Consider the following 25,472-nt stretch of genomic DNA (forward strand, 5'->3'; position numbering starts at 1 on the left):
CAAAATATATATAAAAAAATTGTCAAATCTGTGATTACTTTTTTTTATTTTAAAATCTATGATATAGCTAGGCCTATTGATTCTTGAAGAATATAACATATATAAATACTTAATGAACTTAGTTCACCTGTCGTACCCCATCAGAACCCAAAATATCCATTGTTTGTCAAGAATGTTATTGTAAACAAACCCTATATATTAGCCTCAAACTAAGAATGGTTAAAGCATATGCTGATTCCTGACCTGGGCGATTGTTTGAATAATTTTAGGCAGAATGATCTACTCTTTAACCCTTGCTCTGCTCTCCCTCACTGTGTTGGTAGTTCTGGAGTGGCATGGGACCGATGCAGAGAGAGCTGGTAATGCAACACATGCCGAATCACAGATAAGTTCTACCTATAATATTCATATTATTCCAAATACGTCTCAGGCTCTGCACTCTCTTATGGAAAGTGTCAGTGTCTGCACCGTATCCCCTCCCTGGTGTTGGTTCTCTCTGTACACAAAGTCACTTGGTTCTGTCACATCTTCACATGGTTTCTCTTATTACTGTTATGCTGATGGAAGTAAACTATTATTCCCCCAACCCCCCTGAAACATGTGATCTCTGTGTGTCTGGCAGACATCTCTCCTTGGATGTTGGTCCAGCAGCATTGTTATTCCATCCTTGGGAAGGCCAGCCAGCTCCAAGACCCCTCCATCATGGTTGACAACTCCATTTGTGTCAACCTCCCAGACTGAAAATAACCTTGTTTTGACCTTGGACGACATCTCTGCTTGGATGTTGGTCCATGTGAGGTAGGCGTCACAGTGGATGTGCAGTAACTTGGCAGACAAGCTTGGTTCCTTGTGGTTGTGTTTTTGTATAAGTTACAGTATACAAGTCAAATCAGATCAAGTAAAAAATATATACACATATATTTGGATACAGCATGTCCTTGTTACACCATGTCCATGTTCCCTCAGGCTATTCCTGTTCTATTGGCAGTTAACCCAACTTTCCATGTCGGACAGATGGGATACTCACTATATCAAATGTATGATGAGATGAGTCAGTGTGAGTCAAGAAAGATGGAATTATCTGTTAACATTGGGATTAAACCGTGCCCAATTAGGCCTACCCCCACCTCTTTTTTGTTTCTATTTTTAGAAACACCGTAGGCCTATTCACCTGTAATGTTTACATTCTTTCTTTATTAGTATTATTATTATTATTATTTTAAATGACTGTATCCCAGATATTCAATGTAATCTCAAAGTTTGTCTGAATTCTTGAAGTGTGGAATGCCCTATTTTGGGCATTCTAAATACAGCAGTGTTGTTTTCTCTTTATGGTGGCCTAGTTTCTTATGTCATATGAGAAATATTCTATTTTGGATGCCCACTGTGTGCCCAAATAGTTTTGTTGATCTTGAAGTTGTTATTGTGAGTTACCTCTGCCAGTGGCCCAGGGGTTCTGAATACCTGGCAGGAACACATGGGTTCTGTATCAAATGGCACCCTTTTGCCTAAATAGTGCACTACTTTTGACCAGGGTACCCATAGTTCTCAGTCCAACAGTAGTGCACTATTTAGTGAATAGGGTGACATTTGGGACGCACCCATGCATTTCAAGGAGATCACTGCTCCAGAGTTCAGAGATGTTTTTCGGATTCACCAAGAGCACAGCGTGAAATTGTAGTTTGTGAATTATTACTCCGATTTTTTCTTCTGTGTTTTGTAACCATAAAGTTACGTAACGTCTTTTATAAATATATTTTATAACTTTTCGGTTGGGTACATCGCAGAGAATGTAAATTGACATTTGGAACAGGGCTATGTATAGTGTCATAGCTTAGGCCTACTATTATTGAACACACTGACATGGAAACAGGTTCCACTGTTATGGAAATTATTTATAGTGACATCTGTCACTGACTGTCCTAGGCTATAACCTACATGGGGTAACCTACAAAATACAAGTTTATTGATTAGAGAATATTATTTAAAAAATATGACATAGGGGTAAATATGTTCCTAGACGCAACTGTGACAAATACAAGCAGATTAACATCTCTTTTATGTAGAAGCCATTAGATGTATTTCCGCAGGTGCTGCCCAGAATCCACTTTTATGGCTATTTGGCAGCCACCGTCGTCTGTCTGATGGTTAACTCATTGGGTTCTGACTAGCTGGGAACTCTAAAATCATAAATTCATAAATCAATAACCCTACTGGAGAGGAATATATTTTTATTTGGAACTGCTGCTATTGTTTGGAAATAAATTGTGTCAGGAGAATAATATGACTGTTAAGACTTTGTCCTCTTGGTTGACTTGGTAAAGCTTTATGAATTTATGGGATGTCTCCATACCTCTCCACACTAGAGGGCAGTATGAACATTATATTTGTCCAAGAACAAATATTTGCCTGAGTGCAAAAAAGGCCAACTTTGCTTCATATCAAATATACATCTCTGACTGAGTCAGTGCTGCTATAAATGGATACTCCAATGACCATGTTTAGAGATAAACAAAATACCACAAATGTTTGAAATGTGTTCTGCTATCATATAGGTCACTCTAATCAGATGAGGTTTGACATAAACTTCCCCTCTCTCTAATTAGTGTATAAATTACACCATACACAACCCAACGTTAACAAGAGCAATTACAGTAAACCCAATGAGCTGCAGGCTGCATCAGGTCATCACCTGGTAATGTCTCAGAGTCTGGGTCTAGATTAGGACCAGAAGTGAGATGAGTCTCTCTGGGCATAGTAGGTCTGTTCAGGGGTATGCAACATTACAGAACCCTCAGATAGAAATGTATTGTGTAGAACCAGATGCAAACATGAATTCATTTTGCACAATGATAACATACATACTGTGGTATCCCCAGGGAATGACAGCAACACTGAGCTAGATTGTGAATTGTGAATTCTGCACAGCCAGATTCTCAATGTGCCTTACTGCCTGTCATCTGTCATTGTCATGCCAGAGAATGAATGCATAACATTTATTTAGTGATAAACCTAACATTGGATACGTGTTTCTGTTTTTGCTTCCTGGTTCATAAGTATCATTGGCTCTTATAGACTGTCCCACAGTAACAGCAGTGGATGTATTATTAATGGAAAAAATATTGGTTTGAAAGTGATGGACCTCCTGTGACTTCATAAAGGTTTCAGCAATATTAATAATTAACTGACTCAACCTGAGTTGCCATTCAAAACAAATGTTCTCTTGCACTCTAATAACCTTGACAGCTAAAATAATGAATGAAAGGCAGGTAGGGTGATATTCCTTGGCAGGTTATTACGATTTTAGGTTTTATTATGACTTTATATAATATTTTGTGTCTGAAATACAGTTTAGTCATTAGGCTATAGTAAAATGACTGTAGCTGGCCAAAAACAGGGCTATACTTCCACAGCCTCTGTCAAGGGAAAAAGCAGTCAGCAGCAACAGTCCAAAATACAGAAAGAGGCAGAGAGCACATAGTGGGAGAGAAGGAAGGAGGAGGACTGTAACTCCGCCTCCGGACTCGGATCGTCTCACATTCCTTATCCACAGCCCCTCACGTTAGAGAATAGAGAGAAAGGGAGAAGAAGGGCACAAGAAGAAGGAGAGCAAAACGACAATGGCAATCATCAAAACGTCTGTGCTTGACATATCCGATCATAGCGCATCTGCAACGTCGACTTGGGCATGGAGCACTCGCGCCATACACAGAGCTCAGCTGAATGACGTTACACCTGGTTTGACGACAAAATGAGGGTCATCTTCATCCAGAACGCCGGTTTCGTCGCTGCTTTCTCCGGAGGCAATGACGTTGAAGGTTTCGCCTGTTAGTTGTGAGTTAACGATGTTGGCAGCATTTTTACGGTAGATTATGTGAACGACCCAGAATAAACGAAAGACTATGAGATAATAATGCCAGTATAGGCTACTACACGGATGACGAGAATAGAATAGCCTGATGTTGAAATAACCTAAATATTTTTTTCTTTCTGGATTGCTCAATTTTGAGCACCATTGTTCATACCCGAGGAGACATACAATCGAAAGTGGATTCAGCTTTCGACATGCATTCGTCTGTCGAATTCTGAATACATATTTAGAGGACTGTAGCCCTATAATATACCTTTATAGTTAAACATGTATAATATGCATTGCATTATGTATCAGGCGCGTAAAGACAGGTGATGTCACATGTCTCCTTTATAACCTTTTGCTTTTTTATTTAATCGTATAATAATGACTCACTCTTATAAGGCGACAAATGGATGACTAGATATGGAGAGAATTCTTTGATTAGAGAAGAATTAACAAAGGGAGTGATCATTAGACAATCGGAATAATTTCTATGTTCATTAATATAATATTTACGCATTATTCACTGTAATTTATTTTATTTATTACGACTATTATTAGGCCTATAATAAGTATAACTATAGTATAAATATTTGTAACAAATAGCTTAGTTTAAGATATTTAACTGTGGGAAGTTAGTTTGAATACTTCCCTAGAGATGGAAACAGCTTGTCTCTCGGCCCACCGAGGGCTGACCCGTCCTGAGGCCAAACAAACCCTCACCTCAGCGGCGAAACTATCTAGGGGTGACCTGTCCCCTCCATCGCTACCTGCCGGTCATTCAATGGCAGAGACACCGGCAGCTAGCGATGGCAGCAGGAGAAATTCAGGCTTCAAGAAACACCACCACAAGCATAACCTGAAACACCGCTACGAATTGCTCGAGACTCTCGGAAGAGGGACCTATGGCAAAGTCAAGAAGGCAATTGAACGACACTCCGGCAGAGAGGTGAGACACTTATTTATGCATAGGGGTTTTAAACACTCTTTACGCATAGGGGTTTCAAGAACCCTGTATGCCTGAGACATCTGTAAAAGTTCTTCTTGCGTTTACACAGGCAGCCAATTCTGGTCTTTTGACCAATCAGATCAAGAAAATATCTGATAAAAATACCAATTATTGGAAAAAATATCAGAATTTGGCTGCCTATGTAATTTAAGCCTACAGACTTGAGACGCCCAATCCTGAGACATAGCTACAACAAAGAGGCCCCAAATAGCTTCTTTGCTGAGCTCTAGGCATGTGCATCTTTTTTTCCCTCTGGGAATTCCCCCGTGCTCATAAGGCCCTAGAGGCCCTGGGAATGTCTTTAGCACGCGCTGTCCTCAATGATACACATCATTGAAACAGGCCAACACTCCTCCAAGATACTTCAGCCTACTCACACTGAATGGGCTGGAATGTGCCATTTATTGCTGGAAGGTTAAGAGGCAAACTCAAACTTGAGAGCTGGCCTAGAATAACACCTATTTTTGATGTTGTTGAAATAATTTAACTGCATGTTAAAATAATAATTGCCTGAATGACTGTGTCCCTTTTACCAATGTCCCTCAACTGTTTTGTTTTTGTTTGTGTCTTGGTGTTGTTTTGGTCAACAAGTTCCTCGAGTTTCTCAATGACTTGGAGGACTGCAGCATGTCATTGAATGCTCACCATCTGCCCTCATGCACCATATTTGGAGACCCATGTACCTCACCTCTTCAGATATTTCTATGTGCTGCAGAATTTTACCCATGGTCCCCTTTTGGCAGAACGAGAGGAAATTTCCTTACGTGTGTTCAGATTCAGAATGCCAGGGGGGAAACTCAGTCGGGTCAACATGTCCCTCTGTGTTCCATAGCTCCTGGCACATGCATGCTTGGCACCATAAACCCATAGCTCAAATAGCTCCCTCACATGGTCTGCCTGGCAGGTGCCACTGCTTTATGGCATCAATGCCTTATAGCAAGTTTTCCAACTCATTAAACAGCTTGGTTCAAGTGAAAATCAGGGTCTGTTTGGGTCTGTTTTTAAAAGCCTAGTCACATTTGGTGATTTTTTTTAAGGCTATTGTGTTATATCCCATTAATAACCACAGTTTTACCACTTAGTATGTCATTGCCATCTCCACATGCCCTGACATCATTCTAGAGATTTATGGAGTGATGGTAGTGCCTGATCAAAATAATGTATGCACTAACTGTAAGTCGCTCTGGATAAGAGCGTCTGCTAAATGATTAAAATGTCAATGTATCAGTGAGCCTGGCCTGGCTTTGTTCTTCAGCCTTTAATGATTCCACTTCAAATAGCAGGCAGCAGAGCTGACCCTGGAACCCTAGGTGGTAGCTAATTATAAATCAACCTGAACAGTTGCCATTGAATGTGTCACAACATTATTACCAGTAGAAGTGGCCATGGGCCCTTTGTAAATTAACACTTGAGTACATTCAGTTCAGAGGCACCCAAACAGAGATAGAGAGGGTGTGCAGACTGTGGCCCCAGGGCACGTGTGTCTGGCATGGTGCTGTGAGAGTGTACACGACCCCTGACCTAAAGAGCCCCTAGTGTCCATATGATAGAGATAGCAACAGGGTGAGAGACTGTTATGGAATCCCTCTGCTGGCCCTGCCTGTATTACTTTCCCTGGCGTGCCTCGGCTTCCTTTGCAGCTAATGAGAAGAGCAGAAGGGCAAAGAGATTGAGAAGAGACTGATGACGTGTGTGTGGGACTATCACTGAAGAGAGATTGATTAGATGTCGGGGTGCATGAGTGCATGTGTTAAAGTTTGACAGCCTGTAGACATAGAGTCTGCACAACCTTCTGTTGTGTTTGTCGGCTGCTCACTTTGGATGGCAAGTTGGTTTATCTGTGTCCTCATACTGTATGTGTGGCTTGATTTGACTACTGTATGTGTGGCTTGATTTGACTACTGTATGTGTGGTTTGATTTGATTACTGTATGTGTGGCTTGATTTGACTACTGTATGTGTGGTTTGATTTGACTACTGTATGTGTGGTTTGATTTGACTACTGTATATGTGGTTTTATATCACTACTGTATGTGTGGTTTGATTTGACTACTGTATGTGTGGTTTGATTTGACTACTGTATGTGTGGTTTGATTTGACTACTGTATGTGTAGTTTGATTTGACTACTGTATGTGTAGTTTGATTTGACTACTGTATGTGTGGTTTGATTCTAACTCTTGCACGTGTGGTTGTTATGCTGTAGATGTTGCCAGGACAGAAGGGTGTGTGTGCTTACATGCGTAGGCCTCCTGTAGCTCAGTTTGTAGAGCATGGCACTTGCAACGCCAGGGTTGTGGGTTCAATTCCCACGGGGGGCCAGTATGAAAAATGTATGCACTCACTAACTGTAAGTCGCTCTGGATAAGAGCGTCTGTTAAATGACTAAAATGTGTGTGTGAGGGAGGAGATGCCTTGGTTGTGGTGACAGCAGGGCCCAGAGTGGGCATTGACACATGAAAGGCCATCCCCAGCAGGAAATGAGACACGAATGGAAAGTTAATATCCTGTGTGGGGGTCCAAAGCAGAGGGAGGGATGAGAAGGTAGGAGGAGGGGAGCAGTTTAAAGACAGGGAAACCCACCATAATGGGAATGGTGGGCTTCACTTAAGGGGTTAGAAAGTCACATTCATATGAGTTTAAAGCACTAGATTACCTCACCCCCAAACAATGGATTCACTGGGGATTAACTGGGAGGAGAAAATTACTGAGATTCACTGTTATGGGCTGTAGTTGTGCAGTTATCAGCAGTTTTTCTTCTTCACTCTGGCTCTGTGGTAAACAGATGGCTCAGCTCTCTCAATCAATAATAGGGTCCTCCCTGCTATTGTCAACTCCCCTGACACACACACACACACACACACACACAAAATATCTCTCTCTATCCACACAAATGAACATGATCTTAAGAGAGAAAGGGAACTTGTGATGGATACCTCATCTATTTTAATGGGCTGAGAAACCGCAGGTCGTTGTCAGGCTCTAGTGGAGCGGAGCGTGGCCTCTCACATCAAACACACTGCAGCATACAGCCTGTAGAGGAGGACTATACCTGGCACAGGGTGGCTGGGCCAGGCCGGTAGGGCAGCCATCTGTGTGACTGACAGTAATAGCACACCACTTAAAGACAAACGCAGGGCTGCAGTACTGTAGCCAGTCAGCCAGCTGGCAGGTGGATGATACACAGGCCTGCGTGTTTAATGACCCCACCCACTACAGGGTCCCAGGGGGATAAGAGACGAGCCTGGGGGGATGGATGGATCTTTGTCTGCTCTCTGTATTGTTGGAAGGCTGTCTCTCTAATAGGTTGACATATTTCTTCTTATTTCTTGTGTGTTTTTTCTAGTATTACATTGTTATTGATTATTGCATTGTTGGGTTTTGCGTTTGCAAGAAAGGCATTTCACTGTACTCATGCATGTGATATTAAAAACTTGAAACGTACAGTATAATGAGGGTCAAAGGGCAGTATCTATTGATACTGTACTATCTGCAATAAGGAAGTACATGCTGTCCAGTCGTCCACAAATCTCTCTAAAAATTAAACCACACACACCACTTTACCCATGACTTAGGGTCATGTCAGTAAGACCATTGTGTACTCCCTAAAAAAATTAATTCAGAAATAAACCTTTGTGTATTTATACATGACCATCTCCAAGTAGAGTATGTCCTGTATTGTATTTCTATAGGAACTGAAAGAACACCCCTTAAATTAAAAACAGCAAAAGTGAAAAACAGACCTGCAGTGTCCTGCTTCACATAGAGACAGACTGGGGATTTACGTTCCCTCTCATGGTTTAGGATTTGGCATGAAGTGAATACAGTACTAATGCTGTTGATAACCCCATGAGGTAATGGAACACACGAAACAGTGGAGGTACAACACTTAACCAATAAAGACCAGTGACTAACTAAGACTTAAAGACTGCTACTCAGCGTGTGGAAACAAAACAGGGCCTTTACTTGTTCATATTTACATCTTTCTTTTAATTCTATGTAATCAAGTCGTTCTCTGGATGAAGAAAGTTATTCGGTTGGGTTATTTTTATGAATTTACACAGTAATTAGCTTGGCACACTGACTGTGTGGTTTCTACTGCTGCCTGGCCCTGGAGTAGAATTGGCCTCCACTGTAATTGACCTCTCTCTTAGTAAGGAAAGCTTTTGTCCTCCCTATAGGCTAGCAAACAGAGACCGGCTGAATGAATACAGTAGTAAGGATAGTCTATGGGGCTCAAACATGTATGTTTAGCATTAGGGGGAGTCTCTGTTGACTTGACATTTTTTACTCTTATCCAGAGCGACTTACAGGAGCAATTAGGGTTAAGTGACTTGCTCAAGGGCACATCGGCAGATTTTTCACCTAGTCTGCTCTGGGATTCAAACCAGCGACCTTTCGGTTACTGGCCCAACGCTCTTAACCACTAGGCTACCTGCCACCCTTGACCTTAGGCCTCTGGTTTGTAGTTTTTACAATAGATGTGGGTGTAGACCTACATACTGTACGACATGTGTAAGTGTTTGTGAGCAGGATGGTGTAAATCAACACGATACGTTGGCCTGAAAATGTGTTTGTTTGGCACTTGCATCTACTGTAATGTCTTCGCAGGCTTGTTAAGAAGGTTCAGCTCATCAATCCACACACACCGCCCCGAGCTGCAGTTGCCATGGAAACCCACAGCACTGAAACACCCTATTCTCCTTGATGTTCTACCTATGTCCATTAGACCGGAGTCTGGCTAGGGGGAGTCGCCCCCGCCCCACTCCACACACATCACAGACTAGATAGACCAAGCCCCTAGCACTAGCTGTCTGTTAATACCAGGGTGAACACTCAGTACAAAGGAGTCCTCCATTACTGCACCACGTGCCACATTGTTTTTTCGCCAAGAGCACCTTTATTTTCTCCTCTTAAGAGACGGGGAATTACACAGCAGGAGCCTCTGATGACTGAGTCTCAGTGCCTCTCCTGTCTGGGTTGACTGGCTGAGTGGAGAGCAGAGGTCAGAGGTCACAATGGGTGGGTCACTATGGGGCTCTAGGAAGGAGGGTCAAAGAGTGTTCATTTAGATTATGTTATGTAAGACATACTGTATTTTGTGAAGGTCAACAGAGCAAACATTCTGGCTGTCCAAATGTCCCTGCTGATGTACGTGCAACGAGCTGTCTGCAACGAGTGTTGTGGTTATTGTTTTTTAACATAGTTTGTGTGTGTCTGAGAGGCTGATTAGGAGAACACTTCTATAAACTAGCTTATAAGGAGTTGGAGTGCTGCTCCCTCCTGAGTGTCCTCCCGAGTGGCGCAGTGGTCTAAGGCACTGCATCGCAGTGCTAGCTGTGCCACTAGAGATCCTGGTTCGAATCCAGGCTCTGTCGTAGCTGGCTGTGACCGGGAGACCCATGGGGCGGCGCACAATTGGCCCAGGGTAGGGGAGGGAATGGTCAGCAGGGATGTAGCTCAGTTGGTAGAGCATGGCATTTGCAACGCCAGGGTTGTGGGTTCGATTCCAGTATGACAAAAATAAAAATGTATGCACTCACTAACTGTAAGTCGCTCTGGATAAGAGCATCTGCTAAATGACTAAAATGTATATGCTGTGTGGGTGAATTGACTCTTGGTTTGACCTGTGTTGATTTATCATCACAATCTGTTAGTGAGTTTGATTGACCTGCCCACTCCACTGGTCATTTTCTCATGATTTTACACATTAGTCCACGTCAACTGACCAGAACACGTGTCTGTCCTCTGTGTCCTCAGGTGGCTATCAAGTCCATCCGGAAGGAGAAGATCAAGGATGAGCAGGACATGGTTCACATCCGCAGGGAGATAGAGATCATGTCGTCCCTAAAACACCCCCACATCATCTCTATTTATGAAGGTGGGTGTCTGTCTATACACACACATAGCACTTGATCTCTTCCTTCCTCCTGCCTGGTGCTGCTGTAAGACTGTCATGTTATGACAAGCAGATGTCATCATCCGATCTGGACCTCGGTTTTGGGATGTTATTCATCTTTTCTTCTCTGTCTGAGCCCAGTGAGTAGATCCAGTGTGTGTGTGTGTATGTGTGTGTGTGTGTGTGTGTGTGTGTGTATGACTGCAAGTGTGTGTGTGTGTGGGTGTCTTTCAGAGAGTGTGTGTATACGTGCGTGCACGTGTGTGTGTCAGGGGGGTGTCCGTGAGGTTTGCCTCTCTCCCACATCTGAGAGGTCTCCTCTTGTGTCTTCCGTGGTCTCAGGGCCATACATCTGTTAGTACTTGGAGAGATCTCCAGCTGGGAGCCAGACTGAGACTGAGGATAGTAGAAGGAGGGAGAGCGGGAGAGAGAGAGGAGGCTAACCCTGAGCCTGACTCCACAGATATGCACAGGGAGGAGAGGCCCTAAGCTCACGCTAAAGCTACATCCATATACAGTATATCTGTCCCACAACCCTCCAACAGACAAAGGCTTCACTCATATCTTGTGTTGCATATTTGCTCTTTTGGCTTGACCCCACACCTCCGTTTGAGAGGGGAATTGTGATTTACAGAGAATGTTGATGCAGGTGGTATTATCTTACATTTTCCAATCCAAGTTTGAACCACAAATGAACCGCCATTTCAAAGGGCAGTTAAACTATGAGTCACATCAGACTCATTCCTAATGCCTATTTCTGTTGTGCCACATTGTTTAACAACACTGCCCAAACCGGTTGACTATGACTGCTTTGATTGGGTTCAAAGTCTGCTAAACTTCATCGACCCACGTGTTGGTGACGAACAGTCAAACAGTGACATTTGTCATGGGAACAACAGTGAGTGTTGTGGTTATTGTTTTTTAACATAGTTTGTGTGTGTCTGAGAGGCTGATTAGGAGAACACTTCTATAAACTAGCTTATAAGGAGTTGGAGTGCTGCTCCCTCCTATGTGTGTGCCATGTACTCAGACCCACTGTCTGCTACCAATCCTTGCCAGTCATTTCTTTGGAGAGGTTGCCTGGTTTCTGGTGTTTCTCTTGTTTACTGTTGTGGGCTGGCGCCCGCCCAGAATAGCATTGCAAATGTATAGACACATATGTGTATCCGGCAACACCCGTGTCAACAACTAACTGCCTGTGTGAAACAAAGCTGAAACAGATGTGCAGCGTTGATTAATTTTTTGAAAATAATGCCTGCGAGCATTTAAAGCACATTTGCTTGTCACTTCCAGCATAATTCATAACCTCATAACTCGATTTTAAAGGAACAATTTCCAGAGAAGTCTTCCTGAAGCAGTCAATATGGTCCATTCCATTGAAATAGTATTCACAACGGCTATTTGTGTATTGTTTTGTGTAATGCCATTGTTCCCCAGCAAACTTAAAGGCTACAAAACGAGCCTGACAAGGACCTCCCTCTGGTTTAGAAAAGAGAGGATTTTAAGAAGATTTCTCCGACTCATTCTCTGGTTTGAATGGAAAAAGCACTGCATTATCAGTACTGTGCATTACCCTCCTTGTAAAATATAAGACAAAGAACTAAATGTTCATGTTAAAGGCCTCACTTCAGACAACACACATTTAAACACACAAGGTAAATGTTCTTTGTAACTTCCTTGTCCTCTAACTCAGCTGAGGTAGCGATTTAGCTTAACTCTCATGTTAACAGCTCAGAGGCCTAGCCCTAGCTGGCCAAGCAAAGTCCAGGGCAGTGGGACAATAGGTGCTAATTAGTGTGATCTGAGACCTGCTGGCCGTGGAACAAAGAAAGAATGAGTGACTGACGGAGGGGCAGCTAGCTAGCGGGACCCAGCCCAGCGGGCCGTGGATAACACGCCTCCGTTATGTAAACCAGGTAATTATCCCATTGAATCATGGGGGGCTGGCTCTCAAACGGACCCCTGCCACGGCTCGCCGGAAGGGTCGTCCCGGGTCGAGGCTTTGTCAGCCAATCAGATCCGACCCCCAGGACAGCTGGCCCGCTTCCCGTGCTGCCTGCCCTGTCCGGCGGAACAGTCACAATCAGGGAGGGTTACCATCAATCAGCATCAACATGTTTTTACCATAGGATTATTCTCTTGACGGGAGGGTGAAGGAGAGGGGAGGGGTGGGCCTGTGAAGGTGCTCGCTCATGGGTGCAGAGAGCGGTGACTAGGCCTCCACCCCTGGAGCCCCTGCTGTGTGGGAAAATACACTGGCAGTTCTCATCCCTCACATGGTGCACTGCTGTTGGCACGGCAACATGCCCTGGCTGTAGGCGTAATGATACATGGGAGGCTAGATAGATAGTGGTGGAACAGGTTGTCCTGTGTCTAGTCTGTAGGGCGTTGAGGCTTCCTATCTCTTCTCCATGTGAATAGGGCTTAGTGTGGGGGCTTGGAATGTGGGAGAGAGTGGTGAAAGTTAGTGACATGATGAGAAGTTGATGATTTACTGTCCAGGTCAGGGCAAGAAGACACTATGGACCTTTGGTTAACTAGGCCCCCTCCTGTATTTATCTTCTATTTAACCTCTTTCCTTCGCTTCCTCTCCTCTCCTCTCCTCTCCTCTCCTCTCCTCTCCTCTCCTCTCCTCTCCTCTCCTCTCCTCTCCTCTCCTCTCCTCTCCTCTCCTCTCCTCTCCTCTCCTCTCCTCTCCTCTCCTCTCCTCTCCTCTCCTCTCATGTCCTCTTCTCTCCTCTCTTCTCCTCTCATGTCCTCTCCTCTCTTCTCCTCTCCTCCCATGTCATCTCATGTCCTCTCCTCTCTTCTCCTCTCCTCCCATGTCCTCTCATGTCCTCTCCTCTCCAAGGGGTTTGGCTGATTACTAAAACACCCCCTCCCTCCCAGCAGTGTTGTTAAGACTCAAGCCAGACACATGAGGTGGGGTTGGTAGTGATGTAATGTAATCGTATGAGCAGTGCCGAGATGCAACGTGTTCTGGAGTTTGAACACAGCCAGTTTGCTCTGAATCTGGTAGGGGTTCTCATTTAGATGATATTCAACATAATACTGTCCACTGAAACGATGAAGTTAGTTGTTTTTCCGCAAATGTTTTTGTGATGAAATCTCTGCTTTGAAACAGATGGTATCTGTCTGTGTGTCCATGCTGACTGTGTCCATTCTACTTATTCTGTCTCCTCCAGTGTTTGAGAACAAGGACAAGATCGTGATTGTGATGGAGTACGCCAGTAAGGGTGAGCTGTACGACTATATCAGTGAGCGCCGGCGCCTGAGCGAGAGAGAGACACGACACTTCTTTAGACAGATAGTCTCTGCCGTGCACCACTGTCACAAGGTAAGATTCTGCAGAGCAACACACACATATTTCTGCAAATCAGATGCAGGGCGAAATATCAGAACCTTGTGAATATAACCGTATATATCCCTCACGTTGTCAAGCAGTATGAGCTATGCTTTTCTTGGCATCTTGGTGTTAGGGAGGACAGATTTAACGCAAGCCAGTGTTGCCCATAGTGCACTGAGCAGTCCCAGTCTCGGCTCTGGTTCCCTGGGCCCTCATCTGTTGTCATGTCTCCATGTCCCTGGATCACCCAATAGCTCCCCCAGGACACCCCATTATCTCCACCCCCCCATAGAATGGATCCTAGCCCACACCCTCTCCTCCACTCCCCTCATTCAACCATGGTCCTCCAGAGAGGGTGGATGTTTGACTGGGCTCCCCCCTAGTCATCATCTCTACAGCTGGGATAGGATGATGTCATCTCCCCAGCATAGATAGGGGGAGCCCCACAATCACAGTGTATTGGGATGAGTCACTAGAGGCAACCGCACTTGGGGGTGGAGTAGCATGGTGTAGGGTGGGGTGATATAGTGTGGTTGACTGACACAGGAAGGAGGTGTACTGTGAGAGGGCTGATTAGAGCCACCTCCCCCCTCTCCAATCAGAAGCATGTGAACAAGTGTTCCCTGTCACTGCTAACCAACTGAAGACACACAGCACAAAACAGAACCCAGCCACAGCTGTAATGAAGTCACCCCATCACTTCCAGATCTGAAATGGCTGCATGTGTTTCCTGTCCCTGTGTGTACCACATGTTAATGCCTGCCTTGAAAGGGCCACTAACTACATAGTTGCTATTTAATCCGGGGCTGTTGTGAGAACATGATTTATCTGAGTCCATAATTACAGGCTCTTTTTTTATTGTGACACGTTAGAGGGAAAATCACTGCAGATGTCAACACAAAGACGATAGAGTGTGAGGCAGGGAATTTAAACAGTACTAGACCAATTGGCCCACTCTGACTATATCCCCTGAGAGCAACACTGGAGTTTGGTCTCTGTAAATCACCACACCATCAGCAAGCCGAGCGAACTGCAAACAAATGGCCCTCTACTGTACCAACCTAGAACCAACTAATGGACTGTTTGTTTTACAGAATGGGGTGGTGCACAGGGATCTGAAACTGGAAAATGTGCTACTGGATGAAAACTGTAACATTAAGGTAAGAAAGAGTCATTTTTAATAAACTCTACAGACCTTGCTTTTGTAACCTTGTAACAGAGTCTGTAAATGTTTAACAGAGTCTGTAACTTTGAATAGAGTTTAGATATGCCGGTGCTTGAAGGGTTTCTGTCACCTTGTCAGTACCATGAGACTTTTAATGACCTTTGTTATGTCACCTTGTCAGTGCCATGAGACTTTTAATGACCTTTGTTATGATGTTTTACCAAACCACTATGTTCTTCTGTCTCCGTCTCCCCACCAGATTGCTGACTTTGGGCTGTCCAACCTCTACCATAAGGAAAAACTGCTGCAGACGTTTTGTGGTAGCCCTCTCTACGCATCACCGGAGATAGTCAACGGAAGACCCTACCACGGCCCAGAGGTAGGCACTAGGCAGGCACCACACAGGTCAGAGGTCACAGACGGACACAATGAGACAGACTGGTTTTCTTTTGTCCCTGGGAGAAGTTATTACTAATCTCCAGGACCTGGCACTGTGGGGTGGGAGTCCCAGAGCTAATAGAGAGATAGTGGTGTAGGGAGGAAGAGAGAGAGAGAGGGAGGGAGAGAGAGAGTGGTGGAGGGAAGGAGGGAGGGCGGGAGAGAGGGAGGGGGAGAGAAAGTGAAGGAGGGAGGGTGGGTGGAGGCATTAGGTCTCCTCTTTGATGGGATTACTCCCCAGTCAGTTACTATTCCCAGCAACTCTCACATCCTCAGTGGGAGGCCTCAGATGGTGTCTCAGCTCCCTTTGAAGACTTTAAACTTCCGGACTTTAGGAGTTACACAGACAGGCCCAGGAACTTCACTGCCAAGGATGGGTGGGACTGAGAAGTTGTTTAGTTGAGAAAAAGGGAGAGAGAGTAACAAAATAGCCCCAAACGATTTATTGACTAATTCCAAGGTAATTGTTCTTCAGGGCGTTTTCCGAATTGCAAGAAGAGTTGTGCGTTATAAAAAGTCCAACCATTCAATTTTGTATAATTCACTGTGCAAAAAACCCCCACAGAGATTGCAAATTAAAATGACAGAACCCAGTTGCGGAAAATCCACAAATTACAGCTAACACTGGAAACAAAAACAGAACACAACAATGGCACTCGCCCCGTCTCACCCTCCCAGCGGCCCTGCCAGCCGACCAATTACGGAGGAGAGGTCTCAGTCAGTTAACCAATGAAAGAGCGGTTCCAGGGTGAGACATTCCTGGCTTTGGCCCTAGGGGAAGTCCAGTCAGTGTGGGGCTGCCGGGGCAGCCCTATCTAATTTCCTGTGCCCTGACAGTCAGTCCCTGACAGCCAGTCCCAGACCTCAGTCCCAGCGCTGGGCTGGCTATACCCCCCTGGCCATCAACAGCCACATTCCTCCAGGAGTCTTGTCCTTCCCTTCCAAAGGCTGACATCTGGCTAATCAGTGGCTGGCAGTGTGTCTCCTGAGATCTGTCAGGGCCAGGATATCACAGCTCTGCCATCTCTGCTAGACTCATTACCCACCCTCCGTCCCCCTCTCTGTCCCCCCTCCTGCACCCTCCATGCCCCAGACACTGGTCTTACATAACCCATTTACTAAGAAAGCCACATTGCATTAGGTTAGTGGACAGAAAGTAAGACAGAGGGAGAAATGGAAACAAACTGGCACAATCCCGACTCCACACTAGTGTTTATCACTGTTTCTATGGCTGAGAGGATGGAGATGGAAAGTGGGGCCAAGAGCAATATGGTATAGCTGTGCGGTGCTTACAGTGTTTCAGCTGTCGCTACACCATAGTTACGTCGTTCCAGTTCAGATACAGTATGCTCCTTGTTAATGTTTTGATAATCTGTTGCTAACCCAGTAATGGCATTGAGCCTCATTTATCAGTTACTGGAAATTGGAAAAGGGAAATGTGAGATTCCTATCCTTTTCAACTGCGTCTCCAGTGACTGATTTAACTGACTAATCTCTCACATTCAGTCTATCTGATCCTGATCCTGATCTGTGTAGCGACCTATGTATTGACACGTGTGTGTGTTGCTATAGGTGGACAGCTGGGCTCTGGGGGTGCTGCTGTACACCCTGGTCTATGGGACCATGCCGTTCGATGGAGGAGACCACAAGAACCTCATCCGCCAGATAAGCAATGGAGATTACAGAGAGCCCACCCAGTCCTCAGGTGCAGAACAAGACCCTCAAATCAAATCAAATCAAATACAATATAATTGTATTTGTCACATGCGCCGAATACAACAGGTGTAGACCTTACCGTGAAATGCTTACTTACAAGCCCTTAACCAACAATGCAGTTCAAGAAAGAGTTAAGAAAATATTTACTAAATAAACTAAGGTAAAAATTGTAAAAAAGTAACACAATAAAATAACAATAACGAGGCTATATACAGGGGGTACCGGTACCGAGTCAATGTGTGGGGGTACAGGAAATTCGAGGTAATTTGTACATGTAGGTAGGGGTAAAGTGACTCAACCTACACAGTCTAAGATCTAGTTTCCCTCTATCCACACACCCTCTACGCTTAGAAAAAAGGGTTCCAAAAGGGTTCTATGGCTGTCCCCATAGGATAACCCTTTTTGGTTCCATGTAGAACCCTCTGTGGAAAGTGGTTTACCTGGAACCAAAAGGGTTCTTCAAAGGGATCTCCTATGGGGACAACCGAAGAAACCTTTTAGGTTCTAGATAGCACCTTTTTTTGTAAGATTGTATACACTGTCTAAGTCAGGGATGAGCAACTGGCGGCCTGCGGCCCCCCTTTTGAAGGCCCTCTCATCAACCCCCCCCCCACAAAAAATAAATAACTCAGTCGGGGTCTCAACTTACTGTTGCGAGTTAGAATAGTAGAATACACAAGGTGCAATTTAGAAATTTGGTTGTGCATCAGCAGTTTTTTTCTTGTTATGTCAGTCACTGATAGTCAGTCAATTAGCCCATGTCAGCAAAAATTTGTTAGATTGCTAAATTAGTTTAGCAGCCAGATATCTAAACTTGTAATCATGGTCAAATTACCGGCCGGTAATTGATTTTGTTAGTCAGTCTCACTCAGATATCATATTAAAAACTACAAACATTTCTCTCCACCCCATGGCAAAATGTGTAGAATTGCATGAAATAAGTTATACAATTGCTAAATCTGCTTTCTGCCCCATGGCAAAATGTGTAGCATTACAGCAAACTTGCTTTAAAACTGCAACATTTTCTCTACACCACATGACAAAATGTGTACAATTTCACAAAATGTGCTCTAAAACTTACAGTACATTGCTCTCCGCTGTCAAGAGGGGGGCCACTAAAATGTTTTGCTCACAATGTGGCCCTTCAGATTTTTTGTGGCCCCCACCCCCATCAAATTTGACCATTCCCGACTAAGTAGAACTATTATTAGATAATGAATGCTCTGTAGCAAAAGAAAACACTGAAATGTAACCCGATCATACATGCCCCCTGTTGTGCTCATAAACAGAATGTTAATCTCTGCTCCCCTCCTGTTTCCCTTCCCAGATGCCCGCGGTCTGATCCGCTGGATGTTGATGGTGAACCCAGAGCGGCGGGCCACGGTGGAAGACATCGCCAACCACTGGTGGGTCAACTGGGGCTGTAAGAGCAGCGTGTGCGACTGTGAGACACAACGGGACAACGGCACCTCCTCTCCCATGCTGGCCCGCTTCATCGACTGGCAGAACCGCACCGAGCCCCGGCCGGGAAAACCCACCACCCTGCTGCCCCTGGTCCTCCGCCAGCGTCCCAAGAAGTCCAAGAAGGAGAATGAAGTGGGGGATGGGCCCCACGGTGGAGTGGAGGGGGACAAGCCAGGGCTGAAGAGGCCCAAGGGGATTCTCAAGACCAGGGTGACGGAGGAGCAGCGCTCGCCCAGCCTGGAGGAGGTGGAGCTGGGGAGTGGTGGAGCGATGATGGGGCTCAGGCCAGCCGAGGGAGAAGCAGGCTGCTCTAGCCCCGACAGAGAGGAGGAAGAGGAGGAGCCTGCCCTGGCAGGGGGCTCGCCAGCTAAGATGGTGCCCACCCTCCCCAAGAAGGGCATCCTGAAGAACAACCAACAACGGGAATCAGGGTACTACTCCTCCCCGGAGCGCAGCGAGTCCTCCGAGCTGCTAGGGGGCGCCACCATGTCCCTGGTCACCGCCTGCAACTCCCCTCCTAGGAGAGTGGTGGGGAGGAAGGGCATCTTGAAGCGCAATGGGAAGTATTCCACCTACAGCGGCCCTCCCTCAGCTGGTGCTCTCGGGGAGCCCTCCTCGGGGGGTGACTCAGGCCTGTCCCGTAGCCAGAGCCGTCCGTCCAGCATGGTGTTGGAGGACGACGTCCTGTCCCCCAGTTTGTCCCCCGACTGGCCCCCCATCGCCCCACACCGCCCCAACATCAGGGCCTGCGTGTCAGCCGAGAACCTGCTGCAGCTGGCCAGCTTCAAGGGCTTCCAGGCGGCCCCTCCGCTCCATGGGTCAAAGTTCAGCCGGACCCCCAGAGCGCTGGGGTCCCCAGGGGACAACGGCAGCTTCTCCCTGCTGGGGGACCTGGACGACATGACTCAGGTGTACCAGCAAGCCCTGGACATCAGCAGCAACCTCACCTAGCCGAGGAGGGCCCGGGGGGGAAGAGAGGAGGCAGCCAGGTGGCCAAGCTGATGCTATAACATCTGTCTCTGTTGGTGTGTATGCGTGTGTGTTCATGTATGTGCATGTCATTGACGACAATTGACCAGTGTGTTGCTGGGATAGCCTACCTACACTTTTTGGGAGGTTATAGTTTTCTTACCGGGAATTTAATCCTTGTTGGAAACTATATTATACATACACTGTTATGCACTTCTCAGTCAAAGGAAATTCAGTTAGCAGGGTTTTCAAACGATGTAGAGAGAAAAACAACTGGCACGAGAGAATGCCACCCAGCCTGCCTCCTCCATCCGCCCATAGACTTTGCTGTGTTCAAATGTTTACATATTCAGCAAAAGGCAAGTTAGAATCACAAATGCAGCAATCAGAAACTGGTTGGCTCTTGAAGCGAGCCATGAATTGAGTTGGAGTTTAAAAATGCACCTTAAAACTCACACAGAGCAGGTTTTTGTGATCTTTTACTTCCTGTAAAAAACAAACCAGGGTCTTGCGCCAAAATAACTGACAATGTTAATTATTTATTCATATTTGCGTAGATTTTAGTTGAATAGAAAACTGGTGGGTTCTGGCAGTACTGGAAGAGTCCAAAGCTCAATGTCTCCAACCCTTTGTGTGGAACTGACATATGTAATTATTATGTTACCCATTAAAATGAAACATGTATACATGATATATTAATATGGCTGCATATGTAAAACATGCAGCTATGTATATCACCATAAAAGCGCATGTCCTATATATGAGCATATGATATTAGGGAATATGTAGGAAGTGCCTTTTAGATCCATATAAAATTATGTATGTCATTTCCTGAAAGTGGAGAGAGATGGATGCCAGGCCAACCTGTCACCAGTTGTACTGTTTTGATTCGTATACATGTGAACGTGGTGAGAGAGACCCAGGACCTTAATGGAACACACAGCAGCCTATAGCCTTACACAGTCACAGGTCAGGGGTCACACAGACCTAAAACGGCAGTTGAGATGAAACAGTCCCATCTCCATTCCCCAAAAAACGCAGTCAGGAACAAGAACCAAGCCCAGAGAGATGACAGAGTCTTAAACAATCCTTTTCGTGCAGTACTTTCTTGTTTTTTTGTTCCCCCATAGATGTGTCAGCAGTTTGGTGATTTGGTTTGAACACACGGCCTGGCCAGGTGAGCTGGAGGGGTCTGGAGCTGCTCACCTTAGTGAAGGTAGATGGCTCAGATGCCCTCTCATAGCCCTGGAATGTCCTTGGCAAATAAACAGCCATGTCTGTGGTTGTTTTGTCTGTCTGTCTGTAGTGCTGGAGTTGCCTCTGGTTTGAGGACTTCTCTCTCAATTGGCATAACTTGGCTACAGAGTCATACCAGCTGGAAATGACAAAGAAACCCTACACTCTTAGAAAAAAGGTTTCAGCTGTCTCCATAGGATAACCGTTTTGGCTCCAGGTAGAACCCTTTTGAGACAAAAAGGGCTCTTCAAAGGGTTCTCTTATGGGGACAGCCGAATAACCCTTTTAGGTTCTAGATAGCACAGCTTTTTCTAAGAGTGTACGTCATGTGTAGACCCACGCAATGCTCAGGTTGTTATTTGTGGATGTTATAGTCTAGTTAATTTTTAACGCAGGCACCCCCTCCCACTCCACAAAGGGCTAAGAAGGAGGATTTGTTTCAGAGCTCTGATGACACAGCACATTCCACAGACAATGGCTGGAGACGTGTTGGTGCAGGAGATGTTATCGGTACCTGGCAGGTGGGTTCTGTGGTGTGTGCTGTCGGGCCTCCAGCTGTGTGTACAGGGGAATTATGTCAACTAAGCATAATTAGCCAGCTATTGTTTCTATTAGAGGAAAGTAGCGTGTAGCAGAGAGAAAAATAATGGTAGAGTGAACGAGAGAGGGAGAGCGTTGTAGAGATTTGAGTGGGAAACAAGTGTTGGAGTGAAAGAGAAATGTTCTTGGTGATGGTGAGATTTGAGAGGCCTTTCCTGTTGGAAAGGGTGAAAGAGTTGAAGGAAACAGGTATGTAGACTAGTGAAAGTAACATAGAGAAAGTGAGTTCTGAGTAGAAAGAAAGGAAATGAACGTTTAAAAAAAACCAAAGATGAGAAGAAGCTTTAATGATCCAGGGGATGAAATAGATTGGGTACTGTATGTGCCCTTGGAACTTTTAACCATAGATGGGAAACCTCATCTGAAAATGAATTCATTTTGCAACAATAGTAGCCTGACAGGCTTTTGTTATATTTTTACTTTTGTGTTAAGAGATTGTTTTAGGCCGAACGCTAGAGGCTTTTAAAGCAACTTGTGTCATGGGCTGAGTGTGTTCTGTGGAACGTGTTTGTGTGGCGTGTTTAGAATGGCCTTGGTGTGCAACACATTTCAATCCTGGGATGGGGCGGCAGATCTGTGACTGATACATCCGATATATTATCAGAATATGTGTATGGGAAACTATAGCAACCCCCAAGCAACAGAATGAACATGTTGAATGTTGTCAAAGGTCCGCTAGTGCAAAGTCCTGGGTATTGATTGAAACGACAGACCCGTTCCGTATTATATTGCATTTTATTGCCCTTTGTATTGCCTTTTATTGTCAACTGGATTTACAGTGATAAAATTATACTATGTTAGTATTTTGTTTCATTACGCTTCTGTTTTTGATTCTCCAAAATATAGAAACTTTATATTGCTTTATGTTATGGCAGAAAGTATTTCTTCCCTGAGTTTGGCCGTAAGAGATCAGAGGACTGATCTGACGTCAGTGGGATCTGAATGTTTCCCCTGTTTTGGTACACCTGGTACACATGTCTTATTATTATGACAGTAACCTCTCTAAAATGCTAACACATAGCAACACAGGGATAAACACATACTTGTACGTGCCATCACATTGACAACCCCTTGTTTGACCCCAAATAAGTAATGGTAAGACTCCATCTGTACCAAAGCAGGGAATTCCTAATCTAAGGAGTGATATCAGGAAAAAACAATGGAAAGAATCTGATTAAACTCTATCTGCCAAACTGGAAATAACTGGTGCATATCCGTTAGTTAGTAGCAGAAAGTCTAATCATAGGAAAACTTGACTGGATAATGGTATTAAGACAATAATAATAATAATAGTATTATGTTATTTAAGTATTATTTTTGTTACGGCTCATAATTTTTCTTGGCTATTGCCATGGTTATGATTTTTATTTGGTATCAGTTGGTGAACCTGGACTGCCAAGGTGGTTTAAGTTGAGTGCCTTTGCTATCTTTTATGATCATGTTTTTTTTTTTTTTTGGTAATGATAATTATTATCAAGGTGTTTTTTATACTTGTATTTATTGGTGATTAAGCCATTTGATGTATAAAGCTACTCTGTCCATGCTTTGGCCTGCTTGGGAATGTGTTGATGACATAAATGGAGATATATCATTGTCTGGGATACAGCATTAGGGGAGTGATGATGTGTCATTTCATTGTGAAAGCGTTGGTCAAGTATTTGTTTAAGGAGTTGCAATCTAATTTCATTGTATATGAATAAGTCTTAAGACATTTCCTGGTGAGGAACCAAACTTCATGTGTCCCTCTACTACAACCCTTCTACTGTAGTACTGTACCAACTGAAATAAATGGATCACGTCAAAGAAGTTGTGTTTCGTGTCTGACTTTGTGTGTTCTGTGTTGTTCATTTTATGTCTGTCTTGCTTTTCTTGGCATTAAAATCCTACTGTAATCTACTTGCATATTTTGGGAATTGGTAGAATCCGACTGGGCAAAAATTGGTTGAAACAACGTTGTTTCGATGTAATTTCAACCAAAACATTCAATGTGATGACATTGAATCAAAGTGGGCAGGTAGCTTAGTGGGTAAGAGCGTTGTGCCAGTAACCGAAAGGTCGCTGGTTCTAATCCCTGAGCTGACTAGGCGAAAAATCTGTCGATGTGCCCTTAAGCAAGGCACTTAACCCTAATTGCTCCTGTAAGTCGCTCTGAATAAGAGCGTCTGCTAAAATGTAAGTGGAAAACTGATTGGATTTACAAAAAGTAATCAACGTAAGGGAATTTAGGCTTTTTTTCACCCAACTTTTAACCTACATTTCTGGTTGATTTCACATTGAATTCACATTAGTTGACAACTCAACCAAATGTAAATCAAAACTAGACGTTGAACGTCTGTGCCCAGTGGGATCTCTCCGAGAAACTTCAAGGTCAGACAAGAAAGTGAGTGAGTGTGTGTGTGTCTTGGGGAGAAAAAATAGTTTCTGTTTTTGAGAGCAGAACAGAGAATCGGTTGGTTGTCAAGGGAGAACATTTCTGCTGTGAGGTTAATTTGATCCACTTTAAGAGGGAGTAGTAGATGGCTGGCTGGTCTGGCTGTAGCTAAGCAGTCTTTGGGCTTTGGTGCTGATGTGTGGGACGGCACCACTGGCTCGTGCTGTCCAGACTAGACAGGGCAACAAGCCCAGGAAGAGAAACATGGTATATCTAAAGTGACTCCTAACCAAATCTCATGCTAGGTAGCTAGCTTACTCGATATCTACAGTATATAAGGTATAATCTGTCACATGTTTATATCTACAGTACTGAACAAGTACTGTACCTCCAGCAGTTTTTAGTCTCACACATAATTACTGCTATAGGTGTTGTGCTTCATAAACTGTTGGGCCCTGAAAACACTGTAACAAATTAAACCAGTCATTATACACCGCTATTAATCAGTCTTTTTAATTTGTAACTAGATTCCTGGCATTGAATTTCCATAATGTGTGCTTGGAAAAGCCTCGGAGGGAGAATATAGAACTAGAGTGAGCAGCTCTTTAGGATCCTTAGTTTTAGTGAGGTTGGGCTGTGAGCCAGGTTTACCTCAGAGCTGCACTAGGAACAGTTTTCAGCCAACGGTTTCCCGAAATGAATAGCAGGTCAGAACAGAGATAGGAAGCTACAAAAAACTGTAGCTAGGTACTTAGAGTACAAAGGAATAATACGGCACTTATGTAATAAATCTGATGTCTGTCATCAGCTACGTAAAATAATACAGACAGTCAGCAATAGCATGGATTAAAGCTGCAATGTTCAAATCAGAACTATACACTATAACTACACCCCTGACATTGATATGACCTGAGTTTCAAAGAATAGTTTTTTCTTCTGGCTTCTTCAGAAAAACCTGTTTCACTTTTTGACCCTCAAATAAAATGCAGCTGCCAGACCTTCTGAACTACCTCCCTTCACCCCCCCCCCCCCCCCCCTTCTGTTTAAGGTAAGCCTGTGAGTTTGCCCATGGATGGGAAGGAGAGGGGAGGGGGTTAGACCCAATATCCAGACTCAAACCCCCCATCCGGTCCTTTACTTTGACCCTGACTCTGCCTGGGAGACATGGAAGTCGACATACTATACATTAGGGATTGGATCCTACTACAGCTTGCCTTGGAGTGTCCAGTCAAAAGAGGCCACTGCTTTTTCCACTCTATTTAACTAAGCTGCAATGGACAAAATACATCCCATAGAGAGGAATTTGCTACGTACAGGTTAGAGAATCTATGTAAAATGCAAATAATACTTCTGTTAAGATGACTCATCTTTAGGCTGAAGAAAAAACGGTTTTAAATGAGAGCAAGTGA

At 44.5% G+C, this 25,472-nt stretch overlaps 1 protein-coding gene across 1 annotated transcript; it reads left to right on the top strand.

Annotated features, from left to right (window-relative positions):
• The first annotated feature begins 3,532 nt into the window (after window positions 1–3,532).
• Window positions 3,533–23,498, top strand: nuak1b (NUAK family, SNF1-like kinase, 1b). Its single transcript, XM_084168303.1, has 7 exons — window positions 3,533–4,802; window positions 10,620–10,740; window positions 13,944–14,095; window positions 15,199–15,264; window positions 15,529–15,648; window positions 17,280–17,412; window positions 18,751–23,498. Exons 1-7 carry the CDS (start codon window positions 4,512–4,514, stop codon window positions 19,836–19,838), a joined length of 1,971 nt encoding a protein of 656 aa, XP_084024429.1. The 5' UTR covers window positions 3,533–4,511; the 3' UTR covers window positions 19,839–23,498.
• The last annotated feature ends 1,974 nt before the right edge of the window (window positions 23,499–25,472 follow it).

Source organism: Coregonus lavaretus (genome assembly GCF_964263955.1).
Source record: "Coregonus lavaretus genome assembly, chromosome: 9".
Classification (NCBI taxonomy): Eukaryota; Metazoa; Chordata; class Actinopteri; order Salmoniformes; family Salmonidae; genus Coregonus; species Coregonus lavaretus.